This window comes from Rhipicephalus sanguineus, chromosome 1, assembly GCF_013339695.2.
Source record: "Rhipicephalus sanguineus isolate Rsan-2018 chromosome 1, BIME_Rsan_1.4, whole genome shotgun sequence".
Taxonomy (NCBI): domain Eukaryota; kingdom Metazoa; phylum Arthropoda; class Arachnida; order Ixodida; family Ixodidae; genus Rhipicephalus; species Rhipicephalus sanguineus.
Window position 1 is genome coordinate 33,893,063 of NC_051176.1, and position 15,375 is coordinate 33,908,437.

The 15,375-nt window shown below is 45.5% G+C and overlaps 1 protein-coding gene across 1 annotated transcript in view; it reads right to left on the reverse strand.

Moving 5' to 3' along the window:
- LOC125757195 (nose resistant to fluoxetine protein 6-like) overlaps positions 1-15,375 on the reverse strand; it is a 252,488-nt gene that overhangs the window by 142,464 nt on the left and 94,649 nt on the right. The window contains exon 4 of the mRNA XM_049412547.1: positions 8,797-8,884. Coding sequence (XP_049268504.1) covers positions 8,797-8,884 — 88 coding nt within the window. The remainder of the gene's footprint in view (positions 1-8,796; positions 8,885-15,375) is intronic.

Genomic DNA, 15,375 nt, shown 5'->3' on the forward strand with positions numbered 1-15,375 from the left:
AGAGCAAGCATGGCTAGAAATAGGTTGAATGTGGCTGCTCACCGCACAACTTTTGATGAGCTGTTGAGATCGAATTGGCGTATCACTTTGACCATTCTTTGCCAAAGAGAAATAAAAGGTGGCTGTTTCACGCTGCACATTGTGTTAATTTATCACCCCCCCCCCCGTTTCTCTGTTTCTCTCACTGAAATGGGTCCCTCTTCCCTTCACTTCCATCGGGCAACACGGGTCCGTTGAAACATCCATGGCCGAGAACCACTGATCTAGGAAATCCTCTCGCCTGACGAACAGTCGTGCCGTGACGGTGAGGCGACGGAGCGTTTGACGGCTGTGTGAATGATGCCTTACATGCCATTCTACTCGGCGTGCCTGGTAAGCCCACGATATGTACACATCAATTTACACGAGGACGGCGATACAGCTCGTAACGCTTGGCTCAAAGGAAAAATTCGCAGATCCCAGGCCTTGTGGGAATCGGTTTCATGCGAAGCAGTCAGCAAGTAGTTCTGTGCTGTATCTTTTTTTTTTTTTTGCTTTGAGCCAAGCGTTACGAGGTGGATCGACGTGTTTTTGTAAGTGTAGTAGTTGTGTGCACATCGTGGGCTTACCAGGCGCATTAAGAACACTGGCGTTTAAAGGGTAACTTATGGTCTGACGTAACGTCAGCACTCACGTTAGAGCACATACGCCAGTATTATCGAAACGAAGTGCACTTTACGGTAAGATGATGTGAACATCATACGTAACTTTCGTTAGCGTAATCGGGCACAGCAATGCTTGAATATAGGTTGCTGAATCATAGGAATACAAATGTAACGTTTATTAGACTGCAGTAAAATCCGAGCCAACACTGGAACCACAGACGTTAACCTGACATGACGCATGTATCGTAGGAGTGCATATGTAATGTTCATTGCATAGTTATAAATTTAGATAGCCAACACTGCAACGACAATGGACGTTGCACCGACATTACGCCTGCATAGGGTGTTTTTCCAAAGCAGTTTCTAGACCTGGCACGGCTCTGTGGTAGAATAGCTGACTGCCACGCAGAATGCTTGGTTGGATTCCTGTTGGGATCCTAAATTTTATTCTTTGGATTCGTCAGGTCAGCGCTGCCGATGTCGGTTTTTTTTAACGATCTCGCATTTAAATTACCAATTTCTGTTCTCGACTTCTTGGGTATATTATAAACTGTCACTAACCTGTGGCGCATACCCGTATACCGCGGCCCGTCGTAAACGCGTATATGCCACACGTGTCTGGAGAAACGGGCTTGACGACGTACGGGACAGGATTTTCAAGTCACTCATGTCATGACCAGACAGTTATATTCGGCAAATCCTCTTACTCTCCCATGCCAACTTTGGTCTACACCAAGTTAAGGAGGCGATCACGAGACCTAGGTGGCTCGATACGTAGATAGAAACGCTCAAAGTGAACTGGGTTCGCTAAGAAATGCTTTGAAAAATCCCGCATGGACTCGCTGGCTACTTCGCATGTTAGTGATTCCCACAATGCGTGGGATGTGCCGCATTTTTTTAAGACGATAGTCTTTCTCGGGATACTTTGACGCAGAAATTTTGGTCTGTCTGTCTGTCTGTCTGTCTGTCACACGATTCAACCACCCGCCCAAAGTTTAAGCACTTGCGTAACGCCCAACCATCTTGATCTGGTAGCTGCGTTCATACTTGTGAACATTGACGATCAAAAAGCAAATATTACACATATCTAAGGCTCTATATCAATACGTAAGTATTAGGTGGTGTGTTCCTTTACTAGAAAATACATAGATACGTAATTCTAAGGGCCCTAGTGTTTCTTAGGCTGCGCTGAAAATGCGACGCTATGCACGAAAAAGCCCTCTGCCAACGATATGGTCCTGCCACCTGGCAGTGGCCCTGGGTTCTGCACAAGCTCATGTTTCGCGACGCCACTGCCAGATGGCGTCCATATCTCACGCAGCACCTCCTCTGTTTTATCACTGCCAGCTAGATGCGGCCGATTCAACATAGATGAGGCGCTGTTTGAGGCAAGGCAAAACATAAATGGCCGCTTGATGAAATAATTCGGTAAAATGAAATCTGATCAAAGAAACCTCCATTGCATTTATCATGCCAGGACGGAAATGGTAGGAGAACAGCATCACGGGTGGCGCGGATGAGACCAGAACTCATGTAGTACGGCCGGCAGAAGACTATCGTCTTTCGACGACATTTGCAGCGAAGCACGCAGATACGTTGCCAATTTTTTCTCTTGCGATCTACATGACTGTGGAGAACTACGATGCCAGAATTGAAAATATGCACTTCGCGGTATGTGTGTTATAAATTTTCAAGTATGCAAATTAAGTCAGAATTTAGGTCCTTGTGGAAACATTTACCCACAATCGCAATGCTGTGCAGGCTTTGACGAATCTGCTAAAGTTAAAAGGGCGCGAAATTTGGAAGGAAATGATGTATGCATATTTGGATACTTTGCATAGTTACTGAGCTGAGAACACGGTTCGTCAACTTGGCAAAAAATGCGCGGGAAGTTTAGGCTTATCCTGCGGCCGCAAATCCAAAGCTGCGTTTGGATCAGATGCGTCACGGGGTGCAGTCACGTGCCGGTCCATGTATCGTACTCTGCTCCCACTCGCGCGCAGGATTCACAACGACAGAGAGCGTTCTATCACGTGCGCTAACGACCTCGTGTCATCCCTCCCTGTGTTTCTTCCAGGGCGCCCATCCAGCACCACATGGGAATAAGATAAGGCCCACAAACATTCAGATGGGAGGGGCGACGATGCACGAAGAGTCGTGACGTCGCTGGGCAGAACACAGCTGAAGACAAGCGGATCAGTTTGCGTTGGATGTGTACATATGTTCTGAGCAAGACACCGTGATTGAGTGCTTTGGTCCCACCGTTGAATCCTGAATAAGTTGTTAACAATTTGCCAGCAAGAACGTTTCAAGATGTCTGGATGCTGCTCCGCGCCTAACTGCAGATCCAACTACCCTAGTGAGCCGATATGCCCTGTGGTCAGGTTTCCTCAGTTCCTTCGCAGAGGGACGCAAGGACGAAAGCCGTCTCAAGAGAGAACTTGGTGCCAACAAAAAAACACTGGTACGTAATTTGCTGTATGGAGATATGTCGCGCATGTATTTTTGGCCGTGGATTTGATGTTTATTCCATCGGCCGTCTGTTTACACGATCGCCGCAATTTCTTAAAGCGAATCGCGACGACCAGGAAGTTTGCCTCCGAGTTTCATCTATGCGGAGAGGAAAGGGTGATGATAATCACCCCGAAACGTTTGCCATTTTTTGCACAAAGCTGCTAATCGATGTATACATAAAATTCCCCAAAATCAATGACGACATAACCCATATATGCCCAAACTAAGGAAAAATGACAAAACAAATATTTTTTTCACAAAACGTGTACTTATACCCTCAAAAGAAAGCACAAGTTCTTTATTTACTGCCAGGTAAACGCAACACTGTTTTTCAAGCCGTGCTATAAATATAGGACACTGGGCATTAGGGGTGCTATGTGCGGGTGTGGTAAGCCTTGAAACATTTCACGTGCACACGGACATTGCACTTCTTCCTCCCCATGACGTCCTTCATACAAAGCACGCGTTTGCCCGGAGGGAAAGCGGTCGGCATTTCACGTGCACTCCTTCCTCTCCATGGCGTCTTTCACACAAAGCACGCGTTTGCCTGGAGAAAGCGGTCGGCACGTGGCAGCATGAAAAGCAAGCAATGTCTAGGCTTGCACACTTTGAGAATGAGGCCTGCTTGATGTGCTGTAGCTGGCGCTAGTCATTAGCTAAAGAAATAGCAATGTTAGAGTGCATCAAAGAAGCGTCCTATATGTCGGACACTGGGCATATATGGGTTAACACGGTTTTATATATTTGCATGACTGCACAGTTTTTTGAAAAATGCTTTTACTGCAGTTTCGCGTAGTTATACAAGAGCACACTTTCTCCCATGGATAGTGTGAAGCCTACCAGTTTTTTGAGGTTGTCTAGCGTAGGGCTAGCGTAAATTGCAAAAACATAACAAGAACAAAAAAAGGGGCGTAATTTTAGCCAACGGAGGGCTGCCACGCAGCATGTTACCTTAAAATGCTTTGTTTTAGACATGACTCAGTTTTTCCAGAAAATATTTGCAAAATTACTGAGCGAACCAGTTGCGAAAAAGCATTTCCTCCCACTTCAACCATTCGAAATGTTGGCTGACGCCAGTTTCTTGCGTCATTTTTCATTTGCCCTCTTCCACCTTTCTGTGACCCCTGTATTTTTCCTGGATATTAGTCAACTCGTCTCACTGATAATTTTGTTGTTCCTCTTTGTTTTCTGTCACTATATAACAGCGGGGCGATTTTCTTTTGAGGTATGTCAGAAGCCCCGGAAGTGTGATCGAGAGAGAGAGAGAGAGAGGTGAAAAAAGGAAGGCCGGGAGGTTAACCAGATATTAGCATCTGGTTTGCTACCCAGCACTGGGGAGGGGGGAAATAGGGGCAAGAAAGAGGGTGTAGAGAGAGAGAGGGAGAGAGAAAAAAGAAACGCACATACACACACGCAGGATGCACACGCAGTGTCCATTAAGCTGAAAGGGGTAAAGCCTGGCGCCATACCAGGCATTTCACCAGACTGCCCTGCGTACACCCCTCGTCGGGAGACAGCTGCACGTGAGGGCCCGAAGGGAAAGTGGTCGCCGAGAAGCTGAGGAACTCGAAAAGGCACTTCAACTGCCTGTGCAAGATCACAAAGAGCATGAAGAGCTTTACAAGCGTGAAGGACGTGCGCTACAGGAAAAAAATTCGGTGCTTGATTATCCGTCAGTGTTATCCCCAACAGCAAGCATGGTTGAAAAGCATGCAGCCGAAATACGGCAGTGTACGTGTTTTCAATTTTCCTTCAATGGGGTCTGAAGTAAACATTCAGTGCTCTCTAGACCTTGTACTTTTACACGCGCTTCCTTTTCTTGAAATCGCCGCCAACAGAATAATTGCAAGCAGCACATTAGCTCAATTCATACAGCAAACGATTTCCTACAGGTATAAGCAGAGTGGCCCGAGGCTGCAAACTGTGACGATTTTTTTTTCCAGCTTAGCTGCGCGTATAACTGTAGACGTGACAGTTTAGTTAGTTTCTACGCGTAGCACGAACTTGCTCTGCGAGAATCATTTGTGCGTGACGCTAGTGTGATAAAATGTGCACCAGTAAAATGAACCTCGGTATTCCTGTGTCTAGCAAGGGCTGTTGTACACAATGCAAAAGTGGGAAGCATAAATTTATACTCGAAACTGTTTGTAGACAATGCAGTTTTTACCACTCGTGATTAGAGTATACTTTCTTTGCCTGCTGTATGCCTTTCCGTCCCGAGTTTTTTTGCAGGGTAAAACAAAATTTTTTAATGAATATTTCTACTTAAGAGGCTATTGAAATGCATGCAAAAAAATATAGGAGACGCTAAGTACAGCAGTTTACACGGGAGAACCATGTCCAGTATACTGGATTCATTTGTTTCAAATATGGGTACACACACTCTGCTTTCTTTCATGAAAGAATGATGCTTTTGGTCCTGTTAGAAAGTTAATTGTCTTAGAAAACACAACAGTTTGTTTTGACCCGAGAAAAAGAAAAAAAAATTGTTTCTTTCTTGCTGGGCTCATGCAAAAAAAAAAAAAAATGAGGAGCGTGCGCGCGTATCGTCCACAAGCCAACCTCCTCCGACGCCGCTCCCTCCACGTGCAATTCCCAGCATACTCCTGTTTTCATTTTTTCCTACTGGGCTTCGAGACGTGACGCTCCCTCCTAGCTTTCTTCCCCTCCATATTTAGCACGATGCGCGCCAATTGGATCCTAGTGGTCCCGTGTACTGGACATTCTCGCACTGCGAGCAAACTGCTGATTACAGAGGCTACCTTTTCACGGAATTGCTGCAAGAGAACATAAGTTAGCTCGTATGGTTTAAGTTATTTGAATTGCGCGAAGATAACTCCTCAAATAATTTCGCGTACTTCAGCCCACCGAGCGCGCGAGCTTTCTCGTGGACGGCGCCATTAATCTGAGGCGCTTTCATAAGAAAATGCGGCTGAGGGAGGACCTACATTAAAAAGAAAATTGGCCGCGTATCTGTGAGCTTCGCTGCAAATGTCGTCGAAAGGCGATAGTCTTCTGCCGGCCCTACTACATGAGTCCTCCTCCTTCTCTATGTTGATTCGCCGCATCTGGTTCGTAGCGTCGCATTTTCAGCGCAGCCCCAAAACACTAGCAGTTTCAGCGCAGCCTAACTAGCCTAACAAATACCACGGTGTTTAGAATTGCGTATCTATATATTTTTTACTATAGGAACACACCACCTAACACTTACGTATTGACGTTGCGCTCAGATATGCGTAATATTTGCTTTTTGATCGATAATGTTCACAAGTACGAACCCCTCTACCAGTTCAACATGGCTTGGCTTTCCTTTCCATCTTTCCTTCCCTTTCCCCCTCCCCTTAGTGTAGGGTAGCAAACCAGATGCTACAATTCTGGTTAACCTCCCTGCCTTTCTCTCCTTCCATATCTCTCTCTCTCTCCCTCTCTCTCTGGACGTTCAGCAAGTGGTTAAACTTTGGCCGGGTGGTTAAATCGGGTGACAGACAGACAGACAAAAAGCGGCAGGAAGAAGTTCCAGCCCTGAAGAAGACAAGTCCACTTGTCGAAACGTCGGCTCGAGCACCCACCCCCTGTTTACGGATTTTTTCAAGACAGAAAGACAGACCAAAGTTTCTGCGTTTATGTTCTCCAAGAAAGACCATCGTCTTTAATATATGCTCGCATCTTAGAGAATCTTCAAAAGTTCTTTCGGTTCCGATTTTTTGGCTCTGCTTGCTTTTCTTCACCGCTTTTTTTATGTCCGATACAATGGTCGCGGGGTTGGTAAGGAATATGCTGCTTTGCTCTTTCTTTCTTTCTTTCTTTTTTTCTTTCTTTCTTTCTTTCTTTCTTCCTTTCTTTCTTTCTTTCTTTCTTTCTTTCTTTCTTTCTTTCTTTCTTTGTTTCAGTCCACGACTAAAGTGACTAAGTAGCACACAGCCTGCTTTCCTAGCCTCAATCAAACATCGCAAGGACAATAAGAGTGGCGATGTTAGGATACATATAAAACAATGTCTCTGGACAATTAATCCAGGAAAAGTGTAAGAAAGAGTTGCTTTTTATGATGGCGTTGACTGCGGGGAACCGGCGGGTTCCAGTTATTTTTTGCGCCATTTATACATGCCTTGCTTTGGAACCGAAGCATAGACGGTGGTTGATCTTATTCTAAGGACAGCGTTAATTTTCCGAAGCCATAGTAACCGCGACGCGCAAAGGGACACCCTGCAAGCGCGACGAACCTACGCGCGTCGAAGCCGACTTGCCGGCCCATCTCACTAGCGTGACGTCACACCGGCGTGCGGAGGCCTTGGCTCGTCGGGACGAGAAAAGAGAGGAAGTGTTTGAAGCGCGCAACAAACCCCGGTAACTTAGCTCGTTCTTGGCAAAATTTTGGCGGTGATCGATTTGCGAGGCAATAAACTCGGATACTGAGGTCATTTGATGATTACTTGGCAAAGTGGTTCATGACCCCTTTAAAATATAAACAGGCGCGAAACGCTATTGCGGACCCGCCACAGTGGTCTAGCGGTTACTGTGCTCGACTGCTGACTTTCCAGGTCGCGGGATCTGAGCATGGCCGTGGCGGCTGCATTTCTACGGCGGCGAAATGCTTGATGCGCGTGTAACATTTAGATGCACGTTAAAGAACACCAGATGGTCGAAATTTCCGGAACCCTCCACTACGGCGTCCCTCATAATAATATTGAGATTTTGGGACGTAAAACCCAAACACATTGTTACTAAAAACTCTTTCGCCTGCCTGCAAAAAGAAGCGCCGCAGTGGCTGCCCTTGAGTTTTATGTTTCACGGAGTAAGAAAAGGTTCATATTGGAGTTTTCTTGCGCACAGCTCGAAAGAAACAGATAAGCTCTAAGCACCACACGTAAAGGTAAGGCGATCCGCTCACGCAAAAGTGAGATGACTCGCCACTTTTTACGAAAAGATACGACCGCGACGCGCCTTCGTGCAAATTTCGTTACTTCCTTGTCACGGCAAATTCCGGTCTGACGTAATAGAACAGTTTAACCAAGCAATTTAACGAGACATAATATGACTGAAGCAGAGAACAGCGACCGAAAGCGCCAGCGGATTAAGAGGGGATGTCTTCGTTGGTCAGCGGCTACTCTTGACATGCTGCGCCATCTGTTCGATAGTGGCACAACTATTGAGGAGTGATGCAGACAGCCACCAGACTGCACGACACGCGCGGCACAGGTGCCCGAGTGATGCACTGCGAAACGGCGTCTTCAATTACTCATAAAGTTTTCAGACAGCGTGCAGTGGTTTAACTAGCGCTAATAATAATAATTGTTGTGGTTTTACGTCCCGAATATCACTGTGAGGGACGCAGCAGTAGAGGGCTCCGAAAATTTCGACCACATGGAGTTCTTTAACATACACCTAAATCTAAGTGCACGGACCTCTAGCAATTCGCCTCCATCGAAATGCGGCCGCCGCAATTTAAGCCCGCGACCTTCGGGTCAGCATTCGAGCATAACCGTGGCGGTTTATTTTACCGGCGCTGTCCTTATGCTTGGTGCAGAAATGAAACGTGTATCTTTGAACTAATTCGGAATATGTACGGTATCACATGAGAGGTGTGTGCTTGGTCTAATATAGTTTAACGAAGGAACAATGATATCGACACGGTACTTACATTGACGCAATTTGCGAGTTGTTCAACGTCGCAACCTCTCGAACTTCACAGCTGAGTAGAGTGGTACTAAGGAGAAACTTTGCAGACACTATAAAGAAGAAACGGCGGTATTAATAATGACAAGCGACCCTTCTGAGAGCAGCATATGCATTTGCCTCTATTCTATATCAACAACTGGAAAGTTTGCATATTTGTCAAGTTTCATCCTGCCGATATGACCCCGTAATACACTGCACCAATTAGTTCGTCATGGCCGAAGGGGAAGCAGTGCGTTAGCGTTCCGTATTTATCCCTCTTTAACAATGAGCCTTTCGCGACAACTGTGTAAACAATATTATAAAAGAATTTCTTCGTGAGGCAGAGATACTATCTATCTATCTATCTATCTATCTATCTATCTATCTATCTATCTATCTATCTATCTATCTATCTATCTATCTATCTATCTATCTATCTATCTATCTATCTATCTATCTATCTATCTATCTAGCTAGCTAGCTAACAAGCCACCTACGTCTTCGCGTTCTCTGGTCGCCTCGGTGACTTAGTATATATGAAAATTGGCAGATATCAATGTACGTAGAACATGAATGTGAAATCATGACGTCAATATTATTAGGGCGGATGTTTGGGCTGGTTGGTGAAACATGGTTACCAATGGAGGGTGAAGCGCAAAACGGACGAACAGGACGAGGGCTGACAAACGACAGACGTTCAGCGAACCCTGTACCTCGGACAACCCTGTGTCTCGGCAAACCAATGTTTGCCGAGGACAAAAAGTGCTCTCCACCGGGATCGCTATGCATGGTACATCGTGCTTCTGGTTGCGCATTCGTTGACAAATCTGACAGGTGCATTTCAGAAGGGTTGGATGCGCTTCAGCGACACAAACTTGCGTGCAAGGAACCCCCAGTAAAGAGGGTCGTGAGCTATTTGAAAGGCGATGGCTTAAATGAAGTGCCTCCTGAAAAGGAGGGTGGCTTTGCTGTACTCCCGTATCACTTGTTCTTTGAAAACGCCAATGGTCCCGTCAGCTCTGCCTTCCATGATTGTGCCAATTTAAACTTAGCAAAAGTTAGATCCAAGGCAAAAGAAATGTGCAGGGGAGGCACCTTGCAAACGTTGCACAACGCATCGGGAAAAGCAAAAAGCTTGGTCTCTAAATCTTCTTTTCCGCTAAAACACATAAGATGGACATGCCGTTTTGTCTCTGAAATGGATTCGTGGCAGAAGATGCTAGCTCTGTACCTACAGGACAAGCTACAACTGCGAAGTGTCGATGACCCGTTTTTGGGGAAGAACTCCTTCGAGGTTATTGATTTTTCAAAAGCCAACGGGCATCGCGAAATAATAGCGTCCTCAATAGACATAAAAGACTTATACTATTGTCTTCCACGCAAAGAATTGCTTGAGTGCGTCATGGAAAATACTGAGAATTTCGGGTAGTTGGAATTTCAGCAGAAAACCGGCGTCAGCGCGTCGTCTTTTCTTTCTCTTCCTTTATATCTTACTTCGACCTATGAAGAGTGAAACCAGCGTGTTCTTTTGCAAAACAAAGGTGTATCTATTGGTTCCTGCATCGCGTCCCTATTGAGTGGTCTTTTTCTGGCCAATATAGATAGATTAGCGCTGCGTCCACGTCGTTTGTTTGTGTTCCTGTCCCTTCAGTGCGCTATAGGTGTTAAGACGGATTACCAACATGCCCAAGCTCACGCTCTTTCTAGATAAGGTTCTTTCTGAGAATTTTGCCGAGACGTGTGTAGTTAAAATTTCCAGATATGTCGACGACTTTCTAGTTGTTCTCGATGGTGTGTCCGCCGCCCTCAACACTCTCGCCTCCTTTGAAACTTGCCTTTCGACCCTTTGTCTGACTCACTAGATGCCAAACAAGAACTCTCTCCGGTTTCTTGACCTTAAACTGTTTTTTTTTTTCACTGATCACGCGTGTTGGCGGTGCGATCCTCGCGCACACAAGCCTCGGCCAATAATAATAATATCTGGGGTTTAACGTCCCAAAACCACGATATGATTATGAGAGGCCGTAGTGGAGGGCTCCGGAAATTTCGACCACCTGGGGTTCTTTAACGTGCACCTAAATCTAAGTACACGGGCCTCAAACATATTCGGCTCCATCGAAAATGCAGCTACCGCGGCCGGGACTCGATCCCGCGACCTTCGGGCCAGCACTCGAGCGCCATAACCACTAGACCAGCGTGGCGGGGCGCAAGCGTCTGTTACCTTACAGATCCTGCCACAGTAAAGTGGTTAGAAGCACTCGTGTGCTTCTCGAACGCCCTAGACAAGTCATGTCACTACGCCATCGAAATTAGCTTCAAAGCTCAAGTGTCCCACCTTAAGTCGTGGGGCTGCCCAGAGACGCTACTGGTCTCTTTTGATGACTCGCAAAGCGAGGAAGGGCAACGTCAGGTCAGCAGTTGTTGGTGGCGAAGAAAACGTAGAAAGGCGTGACAAGGTCGCGGTTGTTCCTTTCAAGCATCAATTGTCCCAAGTTGTCCCACCGAATAAAGAAAATTGGGCAGTAGGCGGGCGTTCGTGTCGTGTTTTCGGCACCGCACAAGCTGGCATTGCCCTCAAAAAGGAGTAGTCCCGTCGTGAAGCCGCAGCAGGGGTGCAGAGTAAGGCACGGAAGCCGTTATGTGGATTGCGTGCGCGGCGTCGTCTATAGGATTCCTCTTTCTTGTGGCGCCTGCTATGTTGGTCAGAAAGGCAGGTGCCTCAATGACCGCCTTCGGGGGCACGCCAGCAACGTTAGAAACAAAAAAAGATGGTTTTTCAGCAATCCATTGTAGTACGTGCGGCTGCCAGCCAGAATTTCAGGAGACCTCCGTTGTCATGCAGCACCGGGACGACCACACCCTCGTGATCGTGGAAACTGCGCAGATGAAACGGGATGAGGCTCTTGCGTGAGCAAGCCATCTGTGACCTTCAGCACAAAAGAAATGTCTTTGGAAGGCACTGGTCGGCGCATGAGGTGGCCACCATGATCATGCCACCATGTCTAATCTCGCCGTTTCCTTCAACTTCGTTGTAATTTGTCTCTGTCTGTCATTTCACATCTCAACCTTAGTTTCATTTTTTTATCTTGATAACGTGTCACCGTCAGTCTTTCCTCATGTATATTTTCCTTGCGTGTTTCCGCAATGAACCTCAGTTGAAACAAGCGCCGGTTGTTTGTCAGCCCTCGTCCACTTCGTCCGTTTTGCGCTTCACCCCCCCCCCCCCCCCATTGGTAATCAATATTATGTCACGCCTGTAATGTATGCCGTGATATACATTACAGCAGAGGTCTCAAACTCACCTCAGTTAGCGGGCTGAAGTCATGAAATTGAGCCTGCCGATGGGTCGATACGGTGAAGAAGGTAAAAGCGGGAAGTAAAGCGGGGTGGGGGTTCTTGAACGAAATGTCAGCTAGCGTTGCCCCTTGAAAGCAGGAATTTCCTATTTAACTCATACATGGGTCATTTCTGAAGGGGATTACACGTCAGGATTCAAGAAGCACATTATTATTATTATTATTATTATTATTATTATTATTATTATTATTATTATTATTATTATTATTATTATTGTTGTTGTTGTTGTTGTTGTTGTTGTTGTTGTTGTTATTATTATTATATTATTATTATTATTATTATTATTATTATTATTATTATTATTATTATTATTATTATTATTATTATTACTTGATTTGCATACACAAGGACACAGAGGGAGAGAACTGCCACATAGCGAAGCGCAACGCCTGCTTCGGGGAGGAGGGAAAAGATAGCGGAAAGGAAGTTAGGAGGAGATAATGATAGGAAAGTAATGAAAAAGAAATGACGAAGACTTGGACAAAATTTAGTAAAAACACGAAAACCAAAAAAAGTCTACACACGGAGGAGGGAAAAGACAGCGGAAAGGAAATTAGGATGAGAGAAAGGTAGGAAAGTAATGAAAAATAAACGATGAAGACTTGGACAAAAATAAGTAAAAACCCGAAAAACAAAAAGTCTATAAACGGAGGAGAGAAGAGATAGGGGAAAGGAAGAGGAGGAGATAAAGATAGGAAAGTGATGAAAAATAAATCATGGAGGCTTGGACAAAATTAAGGAAAAAGACGAAAAATAAAAGTCTATCAACGGAGGAGGGAAGAGATAGAGGAAAGGAAGATAGGAGGAGAGAAAAATAGGAAAGTAATGAAAAAGAAATGACGAAGACTTGGACAAATATTAGTGAAAACACGAAAAACAAAAAAAGAATCTATAAACGGAGGAGGGAAGAAATATGGGAGAGGAAGAAAGGAGGAGACAAAGATAGGGCAGTAATGAAAAAGAAATGACGAATACTTAGACAAAAATAAGTAAAAACACGAAAAACCAAAAAAAAAAAACGTCTTTAAACGGGTGGCGAGATCCGTTCGGTCCAGAAAAGTCAGCAGAGCTCGACGGACCTGGTCGCGTCGAGAAGCACAGCCTCTCGGAAAGAGTTAGTCGTCTATGGTCACCAATGGTCGCGCACTTAAATCCGAGGAATTTATGATTCTTGATCACCAAAGCCCGCTGCGTATGCAAATGCGGGACAGGGTAATATAAGATGCATATCGATCTCCAGAATGACTGAAATCTGGAAACCTGTAGTGCATGGACGCCAATTATGATACATAATTTTTGTTCCACGGTTATGTTTGAACGCATGGTTACCGGATGGGGTGCTTGCGGGCAATACCATCTGTGTAGCTGATTAACATACTTATTGAGAAATAAAAGTATGGGACGAAGACAGTCATGTGTGGGTCGGGCCGCTAGCGAAAGGTCCGCGGGCCGCGTCTTTGAGACACCTGGTGTAATTGGTCCAAGACTCCAAGAATGTACTATCCAACGAGTTGGGACGTCCCCCTTTGATGCTGGAGGACGCCGCACCGTTGAGGTCATGCTATACTCGTGAGACTTCTGAAGGAGAGAAATATACAACGTTACGTGATGTGATGTATTTTAGTTCCGATCCCCCGTTCGGTTTAAAAGAAGAGAGAAACGGCGGCGCGCCGCAATTATTGCGCGGCGGCGGCGACGTCGTGATTTACTCTTTGGACTAGGGCGGCGGCGCAGAGTGGCGAGAGCAAGATAGGCGGCGGCGGCGGTGCGGAGTAGTGGCGGCGTACAGGTCTAACTACGAATGACACGTCTTTGCATGAATGACATCATATGTCGTGGGTTTCATTATTTCCATGTCATGTGTTTGAGAGCTTGACATTTTATTTAACATGGAAATCATTAGAGGGGCGCAGCGCCTGTATATAATGTATATGATTACAAGAAACACTTTCGAAACCCACAAATTTGTTAAAGTGCCCTACCGATTATTATCAGGAGAAAGACAAAATACATCTCTAAAATATAGATTTCTCTGCAGTCGTTCCTTTAGGTGGGAACATGCACGACAATAAATGAATGACACGACGTCAATGGAATGTACCGTGTCTATTCGCATGCAAGAAACACGGCTGTAGGCTCATCGTTGACCAGCCTTGTCGCAAAGATCTGGCTGTTGTTCTGGTGGCTAACGTGAGCTATCTTTGTTCACTGTAATCTAGGGCTGTCTAAAACCCTAAAAGCCTTGCTGAGTGCTTCGCGTGATGCGTGAAACCTTTCTTCCTCCGGTTGCTAGATAGAAAGAAAACAAATGCGCTCACAGACCACGTTCAACTTGCAAAAATAAGGTTTCGGAATACCTACGTGTTCCTTGTTCAACAGAAGGGGGCAAGAAGCCGCACATTACGTATTTATAAGTCAACATTTGCCGCAACGAGCGCGAATCGACCAATGACATTTTTCTTTTCTCACGCCAAGTTTATCAGGAGTCGTCTGTATCAAAAGAAATCCCAGGAAAAGTGGAACAGATGGTGTTTCCTATGGTGATTATCGGAGCGTTATGCCAGTCTATGCGATGATCGTAAGTCTCAATGTGGTTTGTGATTATGTTAGACTGATGTTTTTTACACCCTACTGGTGCTCTTTTAATCTCCAGCTTGTACGAATTACTGTTTGCAGATGCATGTACCTGATAATAATTGCGGCGCAGGGCTTCCTGAATATATCAGATAGAAGTTCGAACATGCCCCGTCCTTCATGTCCATGTATTTTTGCCACGATTTTTGCTACAAAATAGAACTCACTGTTTTAGTGATTTTTTTTTTTCATTTTATTGTAACGACAACATGAACAAAGTCAGTTTCGTAGCAAGGGCGAAGCAATCAAGTTAAACATGTTGAGTAGTTTTAGCGCGATACAAACGAATGTCATAGCAACAAATCGGCTAGCAATTTTTAAGATGTGATCTCGTGTAACTCTGCGAAACTCTGGCCTAAGGCAATATGGCCGCTCCAGGCAATTTTCGTGCTCTCTGTCGCTGGATGACTGTCGAGGTCTGGAACGCTTGTGACTGAGCCGGCCTTCGCGCTTCAACTCTGCTTGAGCCCCACTTGTATGCAGCCTCCGTAAGCTTTCGCTCACACATAGAACATACGCCATGCGGGGCTTGTTATCGATTTGGACTTTATACGGGACATGACGGTGACGA